The sequence below is a fragment of the Strix uralensis genome, chromosome 6 (assembly GCF_047716275.1).
Source record: "Strix uralensis isolate ZFMK-TIS-50842 chromosome 6, bStrUra1, whole genome shotgun sequence".
Classification (NCBI taxonomy): Eukaryota; Metazoa; Chordata; class Aves; order Strigiformes; family Strigidae; genus Strix; species Strix uralensis.
The window spans coordinates 20,727,486-20,752,027 of record NC_133977.1 but is presented as its reverse complement, the minus strand read 5'-3'; the positions used below and the strand labels follow the sequence as shown (position 1 = coordinate 20,752,027).

The window sequence follows — 24,542 nt, the reverse complement described above, 5'->3', positions numbered from 1 at the left end:
TTCAATGCATTGAAGCCTCCTGGTTGCTTGCAATCGCAAAAAGGAAGACATGACTGAGTTTGACGATTGCAGTCACGGCACATCCAATATGTATCTGCCAGGGTGCGCTTATTACGTCTCACCCTCAGATTTCTCGACGAAACCCTCTTTTTTGTCGCAATCGTCGTCCTGTCAAATGACTTTTCCTTATTCTTCTAATTTACCTCATGTCCAACCTGTGCGCGAAGTAGCATTCAGGGAATACGGATTAGAGCGCAGCAAATGGCAGTATAGGGGCAGTTATGCTCCTTATTACTCAGCTGAAGAGGTGATGCACAGAGACTTTCTGCAGCCTGCGAACAGGAGGACGGAAATGTTATTCAAAACGGACCCTGTCTGCGGCCACCACGGACCGTCTCCCGCCGCCTCCAACTTCTACAGCTCGGTGGGGAGGAACGGCATCCTGCCGCAAGGCTTCGACCAGTTTTACGAGACAGCCCCCGGACCCCCGTACCAGCAGCACTCCGAGGGCGAGGGGGACGCGGACAAGGGCGACTTGAAAGCCCAGAACAACACTTGCAGTAAAACACCTTCCAGCCAAGAGAAGAAAGTGACACCAACAAACAGCGCCGATTCCCCTTCTGGTGAGGCTGTTGCAGAGAAGAGCAACAGTTCAGGTAGGTATCAGTAGTAAATTGGGGGCAAGAGTACAAGGCCAACACTTTGTCAAGCCGCATTTTATGTGCAATTTTATAAGCATCCAAAGGATTTTATATATCCTATAAGATTTCCTTTGCCGTTGTAAAGCGTGTTTACGATAGGAAACCAATTTAGGTGGGCTTAAGGTATTCTTGGAAGAGGATATTAATTGTTATTAAATTGTTGATTTGGCGGGGGGGAGACGGGGAGGTTTCACAGGTAGTGCTCAGAGCTGCCTTCGGTATAGAGCTTAAGATCTTCGTTTGTTTGGGGCGGGGGGGGGGGGGGGGTGGGTGAGAGGAGTTTGAGAAACTTGGAATTTTTCCAGCCCATTTAAATATCTCTCTGTATTGCTCGAAGTGCTCTCTTTTAAGGAGAAGTTGGGAAATATTCGCTTTTTTGCTAAGTCACCCAGAGAGTAAAAGCCCCAGGAATATTTTTTTGAACTGCTAGAGGGCTGCTTTCCAGGCAATGGGATATTGTCAAAGTCTCTGGTCTCTTCCTAGCTGAGCATGTTCGCAGCAGCAGCATAAATCAGTTTCTTCTCTCTTGAATTTCAGCAATCCCCCAGCGATCAAGGAAAAAGAGGTGTCCCTATACCAAATATCAGATAAGAGAACTGGAACGGGAGTTTTTCTTCAACGTGTACATAAACAAAGAGAAAAGACTGCAGTTGTCCAGAATGCTCAACCTCACTGACCGGCAAGTTAAAATCTGGTTCCAGAATCGAAGGATGAAAGAAAAGAAACTGAACAGAGATCGACTCCAATATTTCACTGGGAATCCCTTGTTTTGAGAAAAAAAAAAAAAAAAAAAAAAAGGAAAGAAAAGAAAAAGAAAGGGAAAAAAATTTAAAAGATAAAGAGAGCAAGAGAAAAGGAAGAAAGAAGAAAAACAAAGAATATCTCGGTCTCTCTGACCTGCCATCTGAATGCAAAAGTATATTGGTTTACATGACACATCCACCCTGCGGAACTCAAAGTTTCATTTTCATGTGCAACTCCACACACTGAATGGCCACTGGAGATTTCGGGGCTTGGCGGAGCAGATTCCTGATAAGGGGAAACTAGGGTAAATCCTACTGTCCACTCTCAAGTGTTTCTCGCCAAAGGTGCTTTTTTTTCCTCTCCCACAGTACCAGCAATGGACCTGCAGTGTGTCTGGTAGTTTTTGCTTACAATTCATTGAGTGCGGGGGGGCTCTGTTGTTGCTTTTGAGCTAGGGTAACACTTTCCTCCCTTTAAGTGAATGCGGTTTATTTAAGAGATGGTAAATGTACGTTCGCTATATATAAAATATATATATATATGTTTCTATTGTCATCCAAAAGCATGGGCCACTGTCTTTTTCATGTGAATAAATGGTTTCTAGTAAAGTTAAGGTTATAACTTCCGTGCACTGTATGGATTTCCATCTCCGAAGGATCCTAGCGTTTCCCGGGCTAGAGCCAAGTTCAGTTAAATAATAACGGGAGGAAGCTTAGTCGGGTTATTTAAAATGCATTTTAAATGAATAATAGTTTAGATGTCTAACTCTCCCTTTGTAGGTATGCGTAACCTTCCCTGTTCTCTGTGAGGCAGAGCCAACATGGCTGTCTGCAGACCATCACTTGTGATGGTGCTAGAATTTCTATAAACAACGAAAAAGGCTTTTTTTAAAACTGGTCAGTCTCTCAATAAACCCAGCGTTCCCAACGCCAATGACTGTTTACTTGTTAGTGAAGAGCAAGGCAGAAAGACGGAGGGCTCGGAGCGAGTCAGACAAGAGGGAGCTATAAACAATTGGCACTAGTGGAGGGGGAAAAAAAAAAAAAAAAAGAAAAAAAAAAACACCAACTTTGGAGGCAGAGGGGTGGATCTCTTCTTAAATATCATTCCTGGCAGGGCGAGCGGAGCGCGGCGCTCGGCCGGGAGCGCAGCCCGGTGCCCCGGCGGCGGCGGCGGGCCCTGCGCGGGGGCAGGCATCCGGCGGAGGTCCGCTCCGCTCCTCGCCGCTTTATCTTGCGTGACCTGGCTGGGCTGTTTACAAAACCTTGAACTGTCTAGACAACACCATAAAACCCGAGGTTCTAAACAGCTTAATTGGGTTATATTATACACCTTCTGGTGGGTGAAAAAGAGATTTCCGCAATGTGCAATAAAGGCGAGGAGTGAGAAAAGAATTTGCCTTTTTTGAATAGGACGAAGCGGCTCTTGCTACGCTCGCACGCAGGGAAGGCAAAAGTGTCCAAATAAGTCAGGAAAAGCCCGAGAATTCAAAAAATCGACAAATGGAAGCGTAGGGAGGCATGACTAAAAAAATTTTTTTTTAAACCCTTTAGCAAGAAAAACATAAGTGTATGCCTTTGAACTTCCAAAATGTCAAGGTCATCACCTTTAACCTTTCTGAATAATTAGGCGCCTTAAGGTTCCTCTGTTATTTTCAACCACCACCCACTCTCTCTCTCTCTCTCTCTCAGTCTCCCTCCCTCCCTCTCTCTCACACACACACGCACAACCACACACACACTTATTACCGCATAGCTGGCCATATTAGCAAATGCATCATAACGCAAAGAAAATCCCAGCTGGGTCGAGGTGAGCCTCTCCGCGGCGTGCGGGGAGCGTGCCCCGCTCCGGTCCCCGCCAGCCGGAGCACGGCGAGCTCCCCGCTTCCCTCGCCTTTCTTTTCCGCGCCTCGGGAATTCGCCCCAAACCTCCTTTTTTTAGCTCTTTAAAAAAAAAAAAAAAAAAAAAAAAAAAGCGCTTTTTCTCTCAAAAAAAAAAAAAAAGCGTGGGCTGTAGGGAATGCTTCGTAATTTGGAGAGAAAGATGATGTTTCTATGCAGCTTTTCTGCGGATGTGCGCTTCCCCACAAAGCCCATTAGTTAGAAATGCGCGAAGTCGCGGGGAATTTCTGAAAGCATTTCGCCTGACCTTATCGCAAAATTCTCGCGTCTCTCCCGAGCCTTAATCCACAGGGCGAGAACGAGTCGTTTGATTTTCTGTTCCCTGCAGTGCTTTAACACTCTGTTTTAGCGGATTAATACGCCTTTAAAATGCTCAGACACCGCAAAAGAGGGCCGCGGAAACCGAAACACCCGAGCATTAATCTTGCATAAATGCTCAATGATAGCAGTTTTAAGTTTCTATTTGCAAAGAAAGGAAGAAACCCATGACTGAGAGCAAATTGAGCTGAGGAGAAAGACCTGGGAGAGGAGGAAATTCCCCGGCGCGTGGCGGCCGGCGGCCACAGGAGGGCGCGCCCACGCGCGGCAACGCCGCCACCTTCCCGCTGCTCCAGCCTCCCTTCCCCTAATAATAATTCCACTGCTAATAAAATATCTAATATATAAGTAACGATAAGATTTCAGGGCCTTCCAAATGAGAAAATAAAGCATCAAAAAGATTTATTAAACAAATAACCCATAACCGTGACGTGCTGGAGAAATATACCACTTTAAAAGAATTTTTTTTTTGAGGTCGTAATCTTTTATAATGCATCCGAGCTTTAAAAAAAAATCCCATAATTTTAAGAAAGAAAGAAAAAAAAAAACCAACCCAGCGATATTCAGAATTCGTTCCCTAGAACGAAAATCTATTTACTTCTTTAAGGACAGCCTTAACGTGGATGGAACAAAAGTAATATAAAACCCATGCGTTTCCACAGTTTATCTTCGGTTCTTATTCGAGGCTTTTCTTAAATAAATCTCTAGGTACAGAAAGCATAATTTTAAAAACATATTTTCTTTAAAGGCGAGATTAACGTTAGATCGTGAGAGTGCTTATTTTTTTAAAGAAAAACTGAGAGACTAAAGCGAAAAGAAGATATTTTTAATATCCGAACATCACCTTGCCAAGGCATTGCTGAATGAAATCCCTCTCCTTAAAAGTACTATGGAGATCTATTAAAATGAAACTAGAGATTAGAAAATTAAAGTGAGGTTTATGAATTTCCTGGACGCTCTCCAGTGACCGAGCATGTTCCGTTTTTCTGGTTTTCTGTTTTATTTTTTCCCTCCAGTGCGCACTTTTGGTCAGAATCTGAGGAAAGAAAGGGCTTCGCTGCTTTCTGCTTATTTGCAGAATTCATCGAAATCTATTTCACGTTGGCTCAGCCATATTCCGCGTTTTTTAAAGCCCCGTCTCTCGTGAAAGCATTTGTTGGCACTTTGTCTGCTGGGTTGTTGGGGTTGGGTGTTGTTTTTTTTGTTGTGTGGTTTTTTTTTTTTTTTTTTTTAGAAGTTCATTGTTAACACTTTCCTAGAAATAGCCTTTCCGTCGTAATAAAATGGCATTGTACAATCTGAAATCCTTGGGATCCCTGACGCCAAAGGTAGCCCTTGTAGGCGCGTCTGGAGCCCGAAGGAAAATCCCCTGGTCTCTCGGTGGAGATACCCATTTCGGGAGGGAAACGTTTAGCGAAGTTTTTGTGCTTGTTTGTTTTTCTTGGCATAAGGGTGCTCCTCGTGAGAGCCCACACCAACCCCAAACCCATTAGGCTTCATACGAGGTGCTTTAACCCCTCGCAATTACAGTGAGGCCGATCTCACCGAATGTGGACGAATGATGGGAGCCAGAATGTGTTGTTAATTTAAAAAATTACACCGGAATATGGAAACGCCGCTTTCTTGTTTTTTGAATCATCGTGTAAATGTGATGATTCTGTGCGAGTCTATAACCTCTTCCATTCCCCCCCCCCCACCTCCCCCCCATTTCTCTGTTTTATTCCTTTAGACAGAAAAGGCTGTGAGCTATTTCCAAATGTCTTTGGGCTTGTCCTTTAAGGAGAACGAAAAGGGCATTTGCTTATTTTCTGATCAAACTACAAATGCGGCAGGAATGTGCCGAAGGATAAATGTGCAGCCCAAATACCGAGGCTGAGGGCTGCATCGGCGACCAATCTACACGCTAAAATCTCGTCATTACAGATATGCACGTCTGTGTCCACAGAAATATAGAAATACAATAGAGGAAGGGCTGAGGCTTCGGATGAAGCTGGGAGTACAGTCAGTGCTACTGTGCGATCCCCACACTCAGAAATAACACCTTTGAAGAAACGGCCAGCGTGCTATTTTGTTTATTTTATAAGCTTTCATATTTAGGAAAAGGCATAATGTCATCAGTATGGTGTGTCCCCCCCCCCGCCCTCGGTCAAAAAAATCCAGGGAATCTGAGCCCTCAGCTCAGACGCCGACTCTTTCTATGAAAATATGGCACATAGAAATCTGGGCAACGTGACAGTTACATTATTAAAAGAAGAAAGGACACAATATCGTAGCCAATTTTTTTCCCCCCTTAAATAAAAACTATTCTTCAATCTCCCTGCAATATAACAGCGTGACATAAAATATACAATCCGCGCGTTTAAAGATGCCCTAAATAAAATGCTGAAATCGAGTAAATGAAAGGAATTTTACTAAAAGCTTCCTGGGTTCCAGCTTGTTTTAGAAATAAGATATTTCTCGCAATACCTTTGTTACTGAAGGCATCTGTAAAATATCTAGCCTCTTTCGTACCTCTCTCCCATCCCCCTCCCATAATGAGACACAAACACAGCAAATTGCAACTGTGAGAATCCTCAGCACAGCCGAGCGAAAAAATAATCATATCACCAGTAATAAGGTTTAGGGAGATAAGGCAGTGAAAATTAAGCCCTGCTGCCACGTCTGGTAACCTCAAGTTTTTAGCCCTGACATTTGCTAGAGGAGAAAACTGTAATGTCCACCTATGCTTTATTACAAACAGTAATTTACATCTGCATGGACCCATTGGTTGGGTTTTCTTTTTTTTTCCTTCCTCGTTTGGAAAAATATGGAGCTCTGAGAGCAAAACCTTTATATTAATGTAGATTGTATATCTCATTTATTGCACAATATTGATTTATTTATTAATGTTAATTACTTGATTCCATTTTAATATGATTTAAAACAAGAGTGACATTAAATGCCCAGAGCCTAAGTCCCCAGTTCCCCAGTGGCTCTCGCATGTTTATTCAACTTCTATTTACATCAAACTTAAACTTTCCTACTGTTCATTTTCAATAAAAAATTGCTGCCCGTCTTTAAAAACCCTCATGATTTATCGTGAGCGAAGGGTCAAAACGGAGCCGTTTGCCAGTCCAGAGTAGGATATTTAAATCATTATCATCACAACCATCATCTGAGTATCCGTGTAGTGACATGCAAGAAATTCATATTTTCCATTTAAAAAATCAAAGAGCCCTCATGTCTCATCAGGAGCCAAGAAGTCAGCTCCTCTAGCACCAGCCAGGCTGGCGTGGAAAGCAGCTCAGCAGTTGCTTATTGTTTTAACTTTACTGTGGGGCGAAACCCGCTGCAAACCTCTGGGCTAATACTTCAGCTGGGATATTTCTGGGACCCCCTTTTCTTAAAGTGTAAATAAAGATTATGAAAGAGCCATTTGATGGGCATAAAATTCCTGATTAGATTTAACAGTCGAGTCTTAAACTGCGTCAAGGAAAATAGTATTTTGTTTCTTTAAACTCGGTGGGTTGTCCGGGCTGTTGTTGAAGAAGAGGAAATTGCTAGAAAGCGCGGGGGGGACGGCGGCGCTCGGAGGGAGCGTCGTGGGCTCCGCCGCAGCTTCTCCCCGGCGCAGGCAAATCTTAGCAATGGCTCTGATAATGATCTTAAAGAGAGCTCTCGCCGAAGCGCCCCTTTCTCTGCTCAACCCTCGGTGGCGGTGAAGCGTGCCCGGAGAGGGCAGGGGGCTGCGCCAGGCGCAGGGGATGCTGCGGACAGATCTTGAAAGCAGCGAATATCACGAAGGTAATATTTAAACTCTCCGGCAACCCAGAAGCTGGAGGCTGCAGCTATAAAAGACACTGGCTCTTAACCTGACAATGATGTTGTATTTGAACAGCTGCGATAAGGTTTTAAAAGGTCTGTCTCATTGCCACAGCGAAATTTCAAATAGGGTTATTGTTTCCAGCAGTGGAAAGGGTACGCTAAAGTGCAAAACAGCCAAATGCCAGGAAACAGGGGAAAATTCAAACCCACGCTGGTGGAAAACGCATGTTTTCAGCCGTGCGAAAGACGCATTTAAATTTTTTAAAATCCTTTCACGTGCTGCCTGCTCTTGGGGATCTGAAAGGGTGTTTTGATGGTAGAAAGGCCCAAAATAAACAGGCGGATGAATCCGAAAGAAAAATTATCAACAAGTTCACTTTGTCTGGGTGAGAGTCCTTGACAGTATTAGTCCCAGATAAGAATACTCCAGTTTGAGAACAGTTAAAAAAAAAAAAAAAAAAAAAGAAAATAAAAGAAAAGAAAAGAAAGAGAGAAAAGGAAAGGAAAAGAAAAAGAGTAATAAACAGTTTGTACCATCACTATTTAAAATGTAATAGCCGCGGGTGTAAATATGGGTACGAAGTGGGGGGAAAAACAGTAAAACACGTTTAAAATGTTGGGACGGAAAAATCTGATTTGCCGTGTAGACTGTAACATTCGGTATTTTTTTTTAATAATACAGATACATTTATCATTCTTCCTCAAAGAAGGAAAAAAAAAAAAAAAGGAAGAAAAAGAAAGAAAAAGTTGCTCGAAGAGTTGCAGTGAGGATATGAGTTTCTGTATGTTTTTTAATGAGCAATACTACAGGAGGAGAAATTATCTTTATGACGGTTTCCAGGGCAAGTGAAAAACCCCCTTTTTTTTTTTCCCAGGCGGTCGGGAGAGAACATTGTAAAATAATTTTAGGAATGTAGTCTCCCTATAAAACTCGAGTTATGACAAAAGTCTAGCTTTTAATATTTGACGATTTGTGTTAAAACAAAAATTGACCTTCTCGGTTAGCAGCGAGGAAAAAAATCAATAGTATAATTTTCAATAATTCATAACGCGAACGCCATTATGCTAAATCTTAACTATTAATCTTATCCTTTACAAAGTCTCGATTGATTTGTTAATAAAATATCTTCCCGTGCGCGGCAACAGAGGGTATAACTCTTGAAAAAGCTTCAGAAGCAAGAAAATTACCAAGTAGCCCAAGAATGTAGATGAGGCTTTTATTGATCGCCCCTGATTCTCCTTAATACGCATTAATAAATCCCGCAACCTTTTGTCCCCGCACTTGTCAGGAGCGGGGCTTTTACAGGAGCCATCGCGGGCAGGCGCGGGTTTTCCGCGCGCCGTGCGGCGCGGCGCGGCGCTGCGCGGCGCGGGGGGTTCCGCGCCGGCGGAGGCTCGGCGGGAGCGGGGGGCCGGGGGGGGCGGTGTGGCGCGGGGCGCGGGGCGCGGGTCCCGGTCCGGCTGCCGCAGCGCGGGCGCGGGCGCGGGCGCGGGCTCGGGCGCGGGCGCGGGCGCGGCGGGGCGGCGGGGCGGGCCGGGCGGCGCGGCGCGGCGCGGCGCGGTGCGGTGCCGGCGCGGCGGCCTAGGGGTCGCTGTTGACCGCGGCGGGGCGCGGCGGGGCGGCGCGGCGGGGCGCGTCAGCGGCGGGGCGGCGGGGCGCGGGGCGGCGGGCGCTGCCATTGGCCCGCCTGTCATGTGGTCGCGCGGAGGCATCCGCAATTACACGGGAATGTTTTCCTAGAGATGTCAGCCTACAAAGGACACAATCTCTCTTCCTCAAATTCCGCCCCAAAATGTCCTTTCCCAACAGCTCTCCTGCCGCTAATACTTTTTTAGTAGATTCTCTCATCAGTGCGTGCAGGAGTGACAGTTTCTACTCCAACAGCGCCAGCATGTATATGCCACCTAGCACAGACATTGGGACGTATGGGATGCAAACCTGTGGACTCCTTCCGTCTCTGGCTAAAAGAGAAGTTAATCACCAAAATATGGGTATGAATGTACATCCTTATATACCTCAAGTAGACACTTGGACAGACCCGAACAGATCTTGTCGAATAGAGCAACCTGTTACACAGCAGGTCCCCACTTGTTCCTTCACTACAAATATTAAAGAAGAAAGCAATTGCTGCATGTATTCCGATAAGAGATCCAAACTCATTTCTGCAGACGTCCCTTCCTACCAGAGGCTGGTGTCTGAATCATGCCCCATTGAGAACCCCGAGGTTCCCGTCCCAGGATATTTTAGACTGAGCCAGACCTACGCCACTGGGAAAACCCAAGAGTACAATAATAGCCCTGAAACGAGTTCAACTGTAATGTTACAGTTAAACCCTCGCGGCAGCTCCAAACCGCAGATATCTGCTCAACTTCAGCTGGAAAAGAAAATGAATGAAAACCCGACCAACCAAGACAGCACCGCTAAAGTCTCTCAAGTGGAAAGTCCCGAGCCCAAGTCCACGTTGCAAGACGAGCGGAGCTGCCTGCCCGAAGGCTCCGTGTCCAGCCCAGAAGTCCAGGAGAAGGAGAGTAAAGGTCTGTATTACCGAGTTTAAGCCGTGCCGTGGTGTAACTCCAACACGCCAGCACCATAAAGCACGCTCGAATATACTAACGAGCATCACAGCCATCACATTTAATGCTAAGGAGTATCGGGCTGCAGGTGCTGTTGTCTCTGAAGATTTGGGCAGGCAAAAATGCCACACAAAAGGGTCCAAAGATTTTCCGTAGAGATCTGCCTCTCTCGTGCATGCAGACTGCCTCTGTGATGCGGGGAATATAGCCGTGTGCTCCTTAGTGCGCTGCAGCAGCCAAAAGCAGCCCCATACCTCTAAAAAAGCAGGTCTGGAGGTTGTAAAATACGACCAGCTCAACTTTTCTCTCGTAATATTTCGCTGATTTTTTTAATTTTTTTTTTTTTTTCACTGAGCCTTACTGCGGTTTGATTGCATTTAAAGTTAATTACGATCCTATTAAAATAGGTGAGGAATAGGTGTTACCAGGCTGGGTAAAGTTGGAAACAAATGCACAATGAAAGCAGCAGCCCGCTATCTGCCTGGTCCAAAGGTGGAATATTTCAATGTGGTGCTTTAGATAACCTTGGGTTGGTCTCCAAAAGTGCAACAGTATTTTGAAATGCGTTTGAAAGCTAAAGGTGGTAGTAATCTGATTTTATTTTCCCTTCAAAAGTGCACTAAAGCCTTCTTTTCGAACGGCGTGTGTCGAAGAATCCCAAAACGGAAAATTTTCTCCTATCAAAATGTACTTTGCAACCTCTAGGTCGATTTTTTACCCTACGTGTGCATGGAGATTCTCTTTATCTCAATTGTGTTTAACAGCCCAGGTCTAGGTTGATGTGGGGCAAATTTCTTTCTGGTGGGGAAAAAAAAAATCTGAAAGAAAAATGGAAAGAAAAAAAAAAATCCGAGGCAGAGAGTGTTAATTTCTTGTATATCTTTTGGGCTGGGAAAACGTCTATGTCTGCTCCTAGGTGTGCTTGTGTAATTCAGCTGATGGCTGGGGGGATGCTGCTTCAAAATACAGCGCGAGGGTATTTGGTAATTGGGATATTTTCGTAGCAAGTGTCGTGGGAGCCCGAGGCGGCCACGGCGAGGCTAGACCCGTTAAAATGTGGCCATGGGGCTGATGGCAGGTCAAATATTGTTGAAACGCTGAAACGCCAGCTGAAAACTTGGGAGCCCGTTTCTGGAAGGGGCAGGGGTGCGGGGCGGCCGCCAGGCAGGGTGCCGTGGGGTGGGGACAGGCGAGCCCAGCCTGGCAGCAGGTCCCCTCGCTGTGCCCACACCTCACCCGGGCTGTGTTTAATGCCCACATCCACCATATCTGCCAGACACTGCAGAGAAGGGGTCATGGCCAAGGGTACACTCTAACAGCCTGAGGTATTTTTTATTTTTTTTTTCTTCTTCTTCTTTGATTTTGATAGAGGAAATCAAGTCTGATACTCCAACAAGCAATTGGCTAACTGCAAAGAGTGGCAGAAAGAAGAGGTGTCCTTATACTAAACACCAAACACTGGAATTAGAGAAAGAGTTCTTATTCAATATGTATCTCACTCGAGAGCGCCGTCTAGAGATCAGTAAGAGCGTAAACCTCACTGACAGGCAGGTCAAGATTTGGTTTCAAAACCGCAGAATGAAGCTCAAGAAGATGAGCAGGGAGAACCGAATCCGGGAACTGACCGCTAATCTGACCTTCTCTTAAACCCTAACCCCGGGGGGGGCACCAGTGAGGAATGGGCACAGCACCGCCACTTGCTAAAGGCAGGAGAGACTCTGGCAAAACCCGGCATTTTCCAGTTTTGTTTTGTTTTGTTTTGTTTTGTTTTCTGATAGAATGTGACTCTTCGTCCTTCTTTTAGCGCTGCAAGTGAATATGTATTACTATGATGAGTATATATAAAACCTAGCACGTGTAATTTATTTTTGTTCTCATCGTAATGCAGGGTAACTATTATTGAATATTATCATTTGGTCTTAACTTATTGGAACTGTCGAACATCCAAGCAATGTGACTTTTTCATGTTTTTACTAACAAAATGGTATTTATGTGGGGCTGTTACACGGGCCATAACGTTTTGAGTACATTCAATACTTTAAGAAAAAGGGGGGGGGGAAACTTTGGGGGCGGGGGGAAAGAGAAGCACATTATAATGTAACTATCCTCTCAAATGAACTTAGAGATTGTCCTTCGTAAAATGGAATACTTCCTTCTTCTCCATTGTAGACATTTCCTTGTGGTGCATATGTGGAATAGTAGTCGTTCAGCAGCAATATGTCCTTCTTGTGCATGTTCTGTTCGCATGTATAATGCAATAAACTCTGTAAACTACTGCGGTTCCTTTGGTTTTCTACAAATGTTTAAAGTACGGATGCAGGACGGCCTCCTGATCCTTCTCTATCAGCAGCTCTTTGGACTGATGTACCTTCTTTGCCATTTTCTGGTCTTTGTGTGTGTCTGCCTGGTTTTCTTTCTTTCTTTCCCCCCCTTTTCTCTTTCTCTCCCCCCCCCCCCCCCCTTCCTTTTTTTAGGGGTGGGGTGGAGACTGGGGCGGGAAATGATGTAAACCTAATTCATTTATAATTGTGCCTGTAAACAAATGATTAATTGATAAAATGTTGTGTGATGTTCGCAGTCTGACAAAGTGAATGGGAAAAAAAAAAAAAAAGAGAGAGAGAGAAAGGGGAAAAAAAAGAAAAACATAGTAAAATATTATGACCTAAACTGGACATCCTCATCCAATCAACTCATAAATGGTAAGTGATAAAAAAATCTTTCTACTACAAGCTGTCAGCAATATGTGTGTCATTTTATTTGACGTTCGTATGTTGATCTAAAAAATCACTGCGTGCTTATAATGTGTAGACTTTGATTTCGTGTCTTTACTCGCTTAAAAAAACCCCCATCATACCAAATGCAAAGCTGGGTATAAGTAAATGTTAAGGAGGTCGGCGCTTGGTCAGTTCGAGAGCTTTCAGAAGATGGTGGATGGGAAAATATTCCCTCAAACATCTGGCAAGGTTGTCTTTTTTGAGCAGAAACGCTCCCAAGTGTGCTTACAAAAGTACACCAGCCTCTTCAGACCTACTTTTGTCACACTGCACCGTTTCTATTTGCTCAGAGATGGTTTTATTTCGCGCAATTCCATTTTAGTAGCACACATCCAGATAATGAAGTTCACGACTCTTAACCCTTTCTGGACATAGCTGAAAAATGTTATTATCAGGGCTCTGCACTGGAAGCTGAGGAAGGGCGTGTGTGTGAGAGAGAGCGCGGGTGAGCGCTTGTGTGAGTAGAAATACTAAGCAGAACTGCAAATGGCTTGCAAATGAACATGACTCCAAATTGAAGTGCAAATACTTGGGCATACTTTCACCTTCAATCAGTACTGGAAAAATAGCCTGGCTACTGTTTGCCCTGGGAAACCAGCTTGCTCACAATCAACGCCCATTCCTCCCCTAAGCAGTTGCTAAATCAAGAAATTAAACGCAAGATAGTGCCAATGTTGTCTGACTTGGTGACACTGATATCATGTTGCAGCTGGTGGCGTTGCATTTTGCTCTCTTGTCGCTGGTATTTAATTTAAGCCAATGCTTTCTCATGTGCACGTTTACTCGTAGGGCAGAGGTCTATTTTCCTCAAACCAAAGCATCATCATTTTGAAGCTGCGGGAGCCGCAAGCACATAGGTATTTTGTGTTTGCTCTCGTTTCGAATACAAACAACAAAACGGCGCTCAAAAAACCCCTCTGTAAATATTGCGTACATTTAAACCGTCTTTTCTTTTCCTTTAAAGATACTCGCTACATCACCAAAGAAGTTTCAGCAGTGGGAAGTAATTAGCTGGATTCATACTAAGAGTTTAACGTATATAAAAAAGGAGGCTGACTCTAATGTGCCTGCTTTATCAATGTATAGCTGTGTGAAGCGAGGAGTAATTCTTCGCCATCCCACAAACCCCGCTTCTAGAGAAAAATATGAGACAAGTATGAAAACGCAAAGGAAAATGTCAAAGTGAGATGGTAAAAAAAGGGGTTTTTTTAAAAAAAAGCGAGAAAGAAAAAAAGAGAGAGAAGAGAAAAGGAAGAAAACAACCTAAGAGAGTAATAAATCATTGAATAAACAGGAATTTCAGTCCCTTCCTCATAACGGCCCGGGAGTAGGAAGTGTTTTCGCGGCGCTGCTGCCGGTGCCCTCGGCGGGCCGTGCTGCGGGCTCTCCGCTAATCCTGTGCCTTTCCTCCAGATCCCGACACAGACACCGTCCCCCGCCCGGGAGAGCAGGCGCGGGCAGAAGACCGTGGGTAATCGAGTTTTCAATACTAACCGGGCACCGTTTCGCTCGGGGAAGGATAACCGGGCCGACCGGGAGGGGAGGGGAGGAAAGAAAAGAAAGCAAAGCGGGCAAAAATTTCACGTAGGCATTGAACGTGGCCAGCGCGGCCCGGCCCGGCTCGCCCTGAACTAGGGGCGGCGGAGGCAGCTCTGGCGGCGAGCGGGGGGCAGCGGCAGCCCCGCGACCCTCGGCGGACGGGGCTCTGCCCGCCTGCCTGCCTGCCTGCCTGCCTCCACTCCTCTGGGCAGCGTTTGCCCGCGTCCCCTCCCGGGCCGCGCTGGGCACTGTAAGGGGGGGCTGTGTTGGAGCTGCGTAGCCCCAAAATTTCGCAGATACAGGAGCATGTGTTCAGCCACACGTCAGTTGTGCTCGGAGACACAGGCTTTGCTGTTTCCATCCGTCCATTTTATTAGGGACACATTAATCTATAATCAAATACACCTCATAAAATTTTTATTGAGAGGCATAAAATCATTACAGAGGTCTTCCACCTGTTTTAAAACAACACAATGGGCATCTCTTTTAAAAAGTGTATCCTTTCCATGGAAACTTTCTGTCCGGGGGTGGGGGGAGCGGATAATAATACCCGCACATGCTCTGAAATATGGAAGTACCGCAATGTGCTTTTACTGTAACATTTTCCTGTTTTATGAGAAGTCGTTACAGTCCCAGCTTGCGATGGTTTGTTTTTACAGGCAAGAATCCCCCTTTCCCAGCGGGTTTCCTCAGCAGCTTGGAGTGTGATTAGCAAGCCAAGGCTGTTGGATTTATTTAAACACCCTGCCTCTCATTGATTAAGAAATGAATGGCAGAAATCACCCAAAGGAGGTGAAGAAATAGTCCGCGCCCGCCGCGGCCGTGGGCTGCCAGCGCGGCCACGCCCGCCGCGCCCCGGGCAGGCAGGGCGGGCAGGGCGGGCAGGGCAGGCAGGCAGGCAGGCGGGCAGGCGGGCGGGCAGGCGGGCAGGGCAGGCGGGCAGCGAAGGCGGGCAAGGCAGGCGGGCAAGCAGGGCAGGCGGGCAGGGCAGGGCAGGGCAGGCAGTGCGGGCGGGCAAGCGGGCAGGCGGGCAGGCAGGGCAGGCAGGGCAGGCAGGCGGGCGGCCCCGGCGCGGTCCGGGCGCGCAGCTGGCGCGGCGCGCTGTGCGGGGCCGTTGTTGATGATGATTTTTTTTTTAATCACAGCAGCCCCAGTTTAGCGGATTGATTTACTCGCAGTATTGGTAAATATGATCACGTGGGCTCCGCAACCAATGGTTGAGGGTTGCAGTCTGCAAAATACTACGATTGTTCTCCGGGAGGGTATCATATACAGTTAACAGTGTAACCTTTTATATGACTAAGAGGGGAGCCTAAAATGTCGTCTAGTGGCACCATAAGTAACTATTATGTCGATTCTCTCATAGGCCATGAAAGCGAAGAAGTTTACGGGAGTAGATTCGTCCAGGGAGGTCACAGTGCGACCTCCAGGCCATCAGGTGTTGCAGAGAGTTCAGATTTTTCCTCCTGTAGCTTTGCACCAAAATCCACCGTGTTCTCCACCTCCTGGTCCACGGTTCACCCTCAGCCGTCTGCGGCAATGACCGGGATCTACCACCCCTACATGCACCAGCCCCACTTAGGGGCAGCCGACGCCGGCCGCTACGTGCGCTCCTGGATTGAGCCCTTCCCGGGCTTCCCGGGCGGCGGCGGCGGCGGCGGCAGCGGCGGAGGCAGCGGCGGCTCCGCGTCCAGCTCCGGCTCCTCCAACGGGCGCCACTACGGGATAAAGCCGGAGACGGGAGCAGCCGCCTCCTCGTCTTCCTCCTCCTCCTCCTCCTCCTCCAAAAGGACTGAGTGCTCCTCGTCCCGGGAGTCCCAGGGGATCGGTGTGCCCGAGTACACGTGCAGCTCCTTCCTCCAGGAGCCCCGGGAGAAGGCGGCTGCCGGCAGCTCCAAGGACCCCGCCGCTTGCAGCCACAACCCCAGCCCGAGCAGCGATCTGAAGGAGGAGAAACAGCAGCAACTTGACCCAAGTAAGTAAAAAAAAAAAAAAAAAAAAAAAAAGGGGGGGAGAGAGAGAGGGAGAGAGGCAGAGAGGGGTAGAGAGAGAGGGAGAGAAAGAAAGAAGAAAGAAAGAAAGAAAGAAATTGCCCCTTTGATTTATTGCCGAAACCTGTAAGGCTCGAATGTGCAAAACTGATAGTTTTACTAACCTATAAAAACGTCTAGACGCCTACCCCAGCGCAAGCAGCAACAAGCACCCATAAAAGACTCCACATAACCACCTACCATCAAGACATCATTTGTACAGTAAACAGACTGGGGCATTAAGGCTTTTATGATAATTCCTCCAAAGTTGTGAAAACAGTCCATCCTTCGTTAAATTAATTTAACGACCTTTCTCTCCCCCCCGCCCCCCGTTCCCTATATACCTCCCTTCTTCCAGATAACCCTGCAGCAAACTGGATCCACGCTCGTTCAACGAGGAAAAAGCGTTGTCCCTACACAAAGTATCAAACTCTGGAACTGGAAAAGGAATTTCTCTTTAACATGTACCTCACCCGAGACCGCCGTTACGAAGTAGCTAGGATTTTAAATCTCACAGAGAGACAGGTCAAAATCTGGTTTCAGAACAGAAGAATGAAAATGAAAAAGATGAACAAGGAGAAAGGCAATAAAGGAGACTAACGCTGGGGTAGAAACACAGTTGGGGGATATTGCTTTAGTTTTGAGTTTGGGGCTTTTGGGTTTTGTTTTGGGTTTGGATTTTTGGTTGTTTTTTGGGGGGAGGTGTCTGGTTTGGTTTTTTTTTCGGTTGGTCTGGTTTTATTCTTCCCCTGCCCCCTTAGCCCCCCATAGGTTTCTCCTCCTCCTCCCGCGCCCCCCCACCCCAGGAACTTTAAATCAATCTGGTCTCTTTTTTTTTTTTTTTTTTTTTTTTTTTTTTAAGATAGAAGTGAAATGTGGTCTATGTCAGGTATTTTGGGAAATTTTGTCTTGCTCGCCAACGTGTTTTGCAGAGTCGCTTCATTTCCCCCCTCCTCCTTCCCAGACCGTTTGGTTGATGATATTGTGAGTGCACGTTAGCTTTGGAACTCCATCTGATGTTAAATGTTTGACATGTTTCTTAAAAGTGATGTAGTCTAGATAGTTACTTTGCCAAAATGAAGGTAAGGAAATTAATTATAATTACGATAATAAAATATACATTAAATTACAGTCGCTTAAATCAATGGGGGTGCTGTGTTGTCCACGATTTACTAAGAGGAAACCTTACCCAAAACCTCTGCTTTCTAGGTCTGAATTTCGCTCCCTCGCAATAGATGCCACAGCGAGGCCACGAGCTATTCCCCCCCTTTAGTGCACTATTAGGAGGTTGTCTCATCCTTGAAGCCGTTCGCAATAGGCCTAACGTCTCCCGGTCCCCCGGCTAGCTGGCGTCCCTGCCCCCGGTGACTGTTGTATTAATTAACCACCCCGTGTCTCGAACTACAGACCTGTTGTAATTGTTGTCAGTTATTACACAATAAAGTCTGCCGTGACCGAACGACAGCGCTGCGGTGAGAGGAGAAATCTGTGCACGCCTCGCGATGCCCTCCGCGCCGCCGACCCCACCGCGCAGCCCCCGCGCAGCCCCCGCGGAGCCCGCCGCGGGCAGAGCGCTGCCGGGCCGGGGCCGCGGGAAAAACCGGCCGCGCTGCCGGGGCAGCAGCACCTCTGGCAGCCACAAAGGCCGGAGGAAAATCAGTTCCCCCCGCCCCGCCAAAACCCAGGCATTTGCTCTTGGAGGTCAGTGGCGGAGGGCCGGCCGCGGCCGGCTACGCGCCGCGTAGGTGCGCTGCTGCCCTGCCGCTCCGGGTGCCGAAGGTGCTTTCGTCTTTGCAACATCAGCGATCTCTTGGGATAATTTAGGAAATATTTCCCCACCGGCGCTCCAGAGCCAATGAAGCAAAATGATGCCTATTCTCTCAAACCTTTTTTTTTTTTTTCCTTGGGGGGGGGGCCGTTTCTAACCTCTGCGCTCTGTAATCTGAAGGTTGGGAAGCTCTGGGGGGACACGGCTGCTTCCAAACCTTCAGCTTTGTTGGCTCATTTAGCAACGCGTCTCATGCCTTCTGCATTTATAAACACACATGACTTTATCAAGATAATTGAGATGAAGTTCATTGTAAAAAATGCTTTGTTTAAAGAGCAACCATTAAAATGAAGGACCCGTAAATATTTACGAGCAGTTCGGTTAATTCAAGATTAAGGGGAGAGCTAAGAGACATGGTGTTTAATGCTTTTTACCTCTGTAAAAAAAAAAAAAAAAAAAAAAAAAAAAAAGCAAAAGCATGCAGTGCCAGGAAAAGGTGTTGCATTGCTTCCCATCCATTGTCGAGAAGATACCTATAATTCTTTTAAAACAGGAAGAACCGTGGTATAATAAAACCATTGAGATGGCTAGACGTCTGGACCTAATGAGTTTACGATATGCTATGGCGCTTTTCTTTGAAACCACCTTATTTTGATGTTTGTGTTTGTTAGAGGGGGAAAAAAGGCCAAAAAATGCAGACAAACTAGGTCTTAAAATCTTGGACTATAAATTTCAATATGTCAGCGTTGGGCCAAGGCAACAGACTCAAAAAAGACCCGAAGGTCACGAAACTGAGAGATTTTACAAAGTCCACTGATTTGTTGAAATGTATTTTATTGGATATTGTACTGCGACGAATACTACGACGTTAGCCTCCATATTTTCGAAAATAACCATGGAGGGGGGTGATCTATAACTAACAACACGTAAATAATATTCTTGCCACACACTCTATTACTTTGATTCCAGCAGAGGCTCTGTTAAGAATTTGTCACCCAGCCCACACCATATCTTTTTAATATTTTATTTCCGGCAGATTCACAGATTTTACCTTGTATATTATCTCTCCCCCCCCCCCCCCCCCTTTGTTTACCTATTTCTAATATTGTGTGCGTTTATTTCAAAATGGCAGAAAGGAAACCAAACATCTCGAACAACGAAACGCAGTTCTTCCATGGAAATTACTTCTAGTGTCAAACTGAACAATAATTTAATTCCTACCCGTTGGTTGTGTTAATATATGTTTGTACGTATGCACTGTCGCGTGCACACGCATTATACCGAATAATTCACAAGCATGTGTGATGAAGGGGGGAGGTGAACAAAGATTCATCTTTACTTTCGTTTACATAAATCAATCAATAAATACATAAATGCACGGGCAAACAAAATAACATGTTCAAGACAAAAACGTATAACTCTGAGACTACCACACATGGAGAATTCGTGGTGTAATATGTGGGGAAACATGATCGAAAACGCGATAGCAGCGCTCTTCAAAGCTCAGGCGTATTTCCTGGCTGCCATGTGTAAACGAGGCGCATTCTTTGTATGTAGTTAATTATAGCACTGGCAAAAAAATGAAAGAGGGTCACCGAAATGTGCTAAGAAAATGGCACTGTAAACTCCGACCGACAGAAAAAAAAAAAAAAAAAAAAAGAGGGGGGGGGAATGAAAAGGAAGAAAACCAACGCAAACCCAGAAAGCAAAGGAAGAGCCGCTCGTCACCGAGCACCTCGCCGGAGCCGTGCAGGGCCGCGCCGGCGTCCCGCAGCGCCCGTTTGGGTTTCTGGCGGAACCACCGGCCGGCGAGGGGGCCGGGAGAGCGGCGGGCAGCGCGGGCAGCGCGGGGCGGGAGGGCGCTGCCTGCCGCCGCCGCTCGCCGCCGCCAGAGGGCGCCCGCGCTCCACCCTAGCGCCGCCGCCGCGCCCCGCTCTCCGCGCAGCGCTCCGCACCCCGCGTCTCGCTCTCCGCGTCTCTGGCCGCGGGGAACCGCGGTTTCACCGCTAGCACCGCAGCCCCACGCGGCTGACGGGGCTGGCCCGTGGGACTGGCGCCCCGACGGGGGAAGGATGAGGAGGGGCGGGGGGGCACTGTTGCGGATGCGGAAAGTCCCTCCGCGCTGCTCCGCAGGGTGAGGCGGTGATTCTCTGCCGCCGGTCCCCCCCATCCCGCCCTTCCCGGCCTGGCCTCCTGCCTTCCCGCTGCTGTCTTGCGATGGGCTTTTGTTGCCGTCTGTCCTTGTAGCACCAAAAATCCGTGTGCCCCCTCCCTCCAGGACTCTGCCCGCCCCCCGCCTGTCCGTGGACTGCACGGGGGTCCCTGAGCCTCCGCCGCCTGCCCAGAGGCGTGTGCCCCGGGCCGCGGGGCCCTGCCCGGGCGGGGGTATCGCTGCGGGCCCAGGGCCCGTCCGGGCGCTGATGTGCGGGGCAGCCGGGCTGGTCACCTAGACAAAGCGAGTTAATTGGCATGGAGGCGGGGGGGAGGGGGGGGGGAGCGGCGTGTGATGGGGAAGGAGCCTGCGATGCCTTTTATGTAACCACAAGTATTTTTTGTCAATTCGCACCAGACGGTCACACGTGGCTCTGGCGGGGCCCGTATTATATTTCACCTACATTTTTCGTTTCTTTTCAGAATAGGGCGGACTCGAGCTCCTGGGGGTGTCTGTCCGAAAAGCCGGTTCCCACTGCAGGACGAAGCAGGGAAGAGAGGACTGGAGACGGCGCTTCTCGGGGAGCGGGGGCCCGAGGGGGCGGCCGGCCGAGGAGCCGGGGCAGCGCCGGGCCCGCGGGCAGCGCCTTCCTTCCTTCCTCCCGGCGAACAGGGCTCGCTTTTTTCGGACCGCGTCCCCGAGCGGTGCTAACCGCTCACCCACACATTTTTCTTTTCTTTTTTTTTTTTTTTTCCCTCCCTCTCTCTGCCTCGGTAATGACGTCCACCAAGGGTGAAATGATGGAAAGTATATTCATAGGCATGATTTCCATTAAGTATCAATTAACCTGGAGCCTCAGCCATGCGTGCACGGCGTCAAGGGTAAATGTGCATCTCATTTCCCAGCTCTCCGCTCGCCTGCAAGGAAATGCCCCGGAGGGCCCGCGGGCACTGGGGCCCGCCCGCCGCACGCTGCCGCCCTTCGGACCCCCCAGCTGTCCTCGCCGGCACCCCCGGGTCCCTCGGCGGGGCTCTGTCCGCCCCGGCCGGCGGTGCAGGCCGCGCTGCACTGCTCAGCCGCGGCCCTGAGCCCCGGGCAGCGCGACCGGGGCGGGCCGGGCGGCGTGGCCCCGGGCAGCGCGCCCGCGGTTATCGCGCGGGATCTGCGCGGCCGCCTCGCCCCTGCGCGGCGGGGGTATCGACGGCTCCTGGCGAGCGCGCACCGGCGGGGGGAGCGGGGGTGCCGCGGCCGGGGTGGATCCGGGCAGGGTTGGGCCGGGTTTTTTTCTTGCCTGAGGAGCGGCACATGTAAACTGAAGCCAAAAGTCCCCCCTGAGCTCATGAGCGTGTGTGTGTGTGTGTGTGTGTGTGTGCGCGCGCGTGTGCGTGCGCGGGCTGCTGTGTGCCTAATAGGAAATAGTAAAAGCAGTGAGGCAGGTCATTTTGGGAGCGATTATATTCCAGTCCTGGTCACCACATACACGGAGAACAGGAGCGGGGAGCGCACGGGCGAGCGGCGGCGGCGGCATGAGCGCGGCGTAGAGACACCGGCGGCGGCGGCGGCGGCGGCGGGAGCAGCGCCCCGTGCCCGCGCCCGCGCCCCCGCCCGCCGCTGCCCCCTCCCCGATGAGCTCCTACTTTGTCAACCCGCTGTACTCCAAGTACAAGGCGGCGGCGGCGGCGGCGGCGGCGGCGGCGGCAGCGGCGGGGGAGCCCATCAATCCCCCGTACTACGACTGTCACTTCGCGCCCGAGGTGAGCGGCCGCCACGCCGCCGCCGCCGCCGCCGCCGCTGCCGCCGCCCTGCTCTACGGGAACGGCGCGGCCGCCGCCGGCTTCCCGCACCCCGCGCCCGGCGGGGCGGGGGGCGGCGGCGGCGGCGCGGCCTCGGACTTTTACCACCCAGCCGGGGGGAGCCCCACGGCCGCCTACCAGCCGCCTCCTCCTCCCCCCGCCGCGCCTCCGCCTCCTGCCCCCTGCAGCGGGGTTACCTGTCACGGGGAGCCCGCTAAATTTTACGGATACGATAACTTACAGAGACAGCAGATTTTTACGACACAGCAAGAGGCCGAGCTGGTACAATATCCTGACTGTAAATCGTCCAGTGCTAATATTGGCGAGGAACCAGACCACTTAAATCAGAGCTCGTCTCCTGCTCAAATGTTTCCCTGGATGAGACCACAAGGTTGGACGCAGTCAAAAATTTGCTTCCATCTCACGTCTGAGTTTGAAACTTTCTTTTCCTCCTCCCGCTTCTTTCTCGCTGCCTCTCGCTCCCTGCCTCTGCCTCCCTCGCTCCCCGCCTCTCTCCCCGCGATTCCTATCACCGCGGTGGCTTGCGATAATAAAGCGATACAGTGAGCCAACAGAAAGCTCTGCAGAAGGCGGCTGTCACCCCAAGAGTAGCCTTAAAGTCGCCTCTCGGACACAGCGGCGCAGGGGACACGCTCGCTCGGCTCCCGCCGCCGCCGCCTGAGCGGGAAGGGCGCAGGGCAGGGGGGGGGCCGCTGGCCAGATAATAAAGTGACCCCGTAAACTCGGCCCCGTAAACCCCGACGCAGGGGGAGAGCTGAGGCCCTTCGTGCAGCTGCTATTGCTGTTTTTCCCGCACTCGTGGGTAAAGCTCTAGGCTCCTCCGTGCCCCCCACTTTCTCTCCCTGCCTTTCTGGGGGGGCTTCTCTCGAGGGATTTCCAAGGGGACCCGAGCCCCCGCTCTCTGCCTGCGCCTTGTTTTGAACGACCACACCAACCTGCAAAACCCTGTGTTTTTGTTTTAAACAGCAGCGCCGGGTAGGAGGAGAGGAAGACAAACATACAGCCGATTCCAGACTCTAGAGCTGGAAAAGGAGTTCCTCTTTAACCCCTATCTGACCAGGAAGAGGAGGATCGAGGTGTCCCACGCACTAGGACTCACCGAGAGGCAGGTAAAGATCTGGTTTCAGAACAGGAGGATGAAATGGAAAAAAGAGAACAACAAGGACAAATTCCCCGCTTCCAGACAGGAGGGAAAGGAAGGGGAGGCCAAAAAGGAAGCACATGATCTGGAAGAAGACAGAGCTGAAGGCCAGACGAATTAAATTTTGCCCTAAAAGCCTTTGTGTTAGGCTATCAAAAATAACCAGCGCCATAGCCCGACATCTCGGCCCGTTTCCCCCTGTACGTGGTCCTGCCGTGGGACGAGTGACCCCGTGTCCCTCCGCTTGACATTTTTCTGCTTCGGGTGCTTCAGTTGTTTGTGGTTTTGTTTTGGTTTTTGTTTTTAACCGTATCCGGAACAATCTCTAGATTTAACAGTTCATCTTCTTCTTTTGCAAATTTGATACAGAGTTTGTAGCAATACATTTCTAATGATATATATAAATATATATATATTTTTTGCAATCTTAAAAGACGGTGATTGCGGGAAACGACATAAACTTCCTAATAATGAATACCAATAAGCAAGACATTTAACGATGCTTTATTAATCAAGACAAGTGCACTTGTACTATTTTAATTCTTGTTCTTATGTTGAGTAAATTAAATAAATTTAATAAATTTGAAGAAAAGATCTTAGAAATATATTTAACCTTCTGCTATTGATATTTGATTAAAATAAACCAAATTTATTCAAATATAAAATGTATCGGCTTCCTGATATCCTTTTTGGAATCCACTCCTCCAATAACCCTCAGAGCCTCTCCGCGTCTGGACTAACTCTCCCCTGCGCCTTTCCCCCGTCCTTCTCCCGATGCCGGGTGTTTCCGCGGGGTCAGGGAATGGCACATTGGGTACAAACCCTGGTTTTCGCTCCCTGCCGCCTGCACACCCTGCCACCGCCACCGCCATTTCGGGGGCCACCGGCCACGGGCTCTGCGGGGCCGTGGTCGAAACAGCGACCAGCGGGGACTGTGGCCCCACCTGCGGGCCGAGCCCACGCTGCGGCCCGGCCCTGGCACCCCCCTCGACGTGTGCGCCCGGGCGCTGCTTTCGCCTTTTCCTGAGCCCCCCCCCGGGCGGGTGGGCGGCGGGGCGGGGGGGGTGGGCACTGCCGGCACACGCGGCCCTTTACCCCGGGGAGCGGCGCGCTGCCGGCCCGGCTGGGGGGACGGGTCCGGGGCGCACGCCGGGCCCCCGCCGGCCCCGGGGGCTGCTCCCACCCTTGCGGGGCTTCCAGCCCCGCCACGCAAACCGCGGCCAGGCCAGGCCTAGCCTCCCCCGCAGATGGCGGACGAGCAGAGAAATGCAAAACTTTCGTA

The 24,542-nt window shown here is 49.4% G+C and overlaps 4 protein-coding genes across 6 annotated transcripts; all 4 read left to right on the top strand.

Moving 5' to 3' along the window:
- On the top strand, positions 1–1,518 carry HOXD11 (homeobox D11). Its single transcript, XM_074872278.1, has 2 exons — positions 1–656; positions 1,239–1,518. Exons 1-2 carry the CDS (start codon positions 50–52, stop codon positions 1,472–1,474), a joined length of 843 nt encoding a protein of 280 aa, XP_074728379.1. The 5' UTR covers positions 1–49; the 3' UTR covers positions 1,475–1,518.
- Positions 1,519–9,198: 7,680 nt separating this feature from the next.
- HOXD10 (homeobox D10) lies at positions 9,199–12,059 on the top strand. Its single transcript, XM_074872277.1, has 2 exons — positions 9,199–10,003; positions 11,412–12,059. Exons 1-2 carry the CDS (start codon positions 9,262–9,264, stop codon positions 11,687–11,689), a joined length of 1,020 nt encoding a protein of 339 aa, XP_074728378.1. The 5' UTR covers positions 9,199–9,261; the 3' UTR covers positions 11,690–12,059.
- Positions 12,060–12,439: 380 nt separating this feature from the next.
- On the top strand, positions 12,440–17,849 carry HOXD9 (homeobox D9). Of its 2 annotated transcripts, XM_074872275.1 has the most exons (4): positions 12,440–12,741; positions 14,230–14,287; positions 15,722–16,330; positions 16,744–17,849. In XM_074872275.1, exons 1-4 carry the CDS (start codon positions 12,739–12,741, stop codon positions 16,983–16,985), a joined length of 912 nt encoding a protein of 303 aa, XP_074728376.1. In that variant the 5' UTR covers positions 12,440–12,738; the 3' UTR covers positions 16,986–17,849. The 2 variants fall into 2 exon arrangements, with proteins under 2 accessions (XP_074728376.1, XP_074728377.1); XM_074872276.1 differs by lacking the exons at positions 12,440–12,741; positions 14,230–14,287 and having other exon boundaries at positions 15,371–16,330.
- A 3,791-nt stretch (positions 17,850–21,640) lies between these two features.
- Positions 21,641–23,925, top strand: HOXD8 (homeobox D8). 2 transcript variants are annotated; one of them, XM_074872274.1, is made up of 3 exons: positions 21,665–22,059; positions 22,342–22,489; positions 23,086–23,925. In XM_074872274.1, exons 1-3 carry the CDS (start codon positions 21,931–21,933, stop codon positions 23,379–23,381), a joined length of 573 nt encoding a protein of 190 aa, XP_074728375.1. In that variant the 5' UTR covers positions 21,665–21,930; the 3' UTR covers positions 23,382–23,925. The 2 variants fall into 2 exon arrangements, with proteins under 2 accessions (XP_074728373.1, XP_074728375.1); XM_074872272.1 differs by having other exon boundaries at positions 21,641–22,489.
- The last annotated feature ends 617 nt before the right edge of the window (positions 23,926–24,542 follow it).

Excerpts from the sequence above, each read along its gene's own strand:
- HOXD11 (XM_074872278.1), top strand. The coding sequence starts at position 50 with ATGACTGAGTTTGACGATTGCAGTCACGGCACATCCAATATGTATCTG. Across the intron at positions 657-1,238 it reads AGAGAAGAGCAACAGTTCAG|CAATCCCCCAGCGATCAAGG; the intron begins GTAGGTATCAGT and ends CTTGAATTTCAG.
- HOXD8 (XM_074872272.1), top strand. The coding sequence starts at position 21,931 with ATGAGCTCCTACTTTGTCAACCCGCTGTACTCCAAGTACAAGGCGGCG. Across the intron at positions 22,490-23,085 it reads TCCCTGGATGAGACCACAAG|CAGCGCCGGGTAGGAGGAGA; the intron begins GTTGGACGCAGT and ends TGTTTTAAACAG.
- HOXD9 (XM_074872275.1), top strand. Across the intron at positions 14,288-15,721 it reads GCGCGGGCAGAAGACCGTGG|GCCATGAAAGCGAAGAAGTT; the intron begins GTAATCGAGTTT and ends ATTCTCTCATAG. Across the intron at positions 16,331-16,743 it reads ACAGCAGCAACTTGACCCAA|ATAACCCTGCAGCAAACTGG; the intron begins GTAAGTAAAAAA and ends CCCTTCTTCCAG.
- HOXD10 (XM_074872277.1), top strand. The coding sequence starts at position 9,262 with ATGTCCTTTCCCAACAGCTCTCCTGCCGCTAATACTTTTTTAGTAGAT. Across the intron at positions 10,004-11,411 it reads CCAGGAGAAGGAGAGTAAAG|AGGAAATCAAGTCTGATACT; the intron begins GTCTGTATTACC and ends TGATTTTGATAG.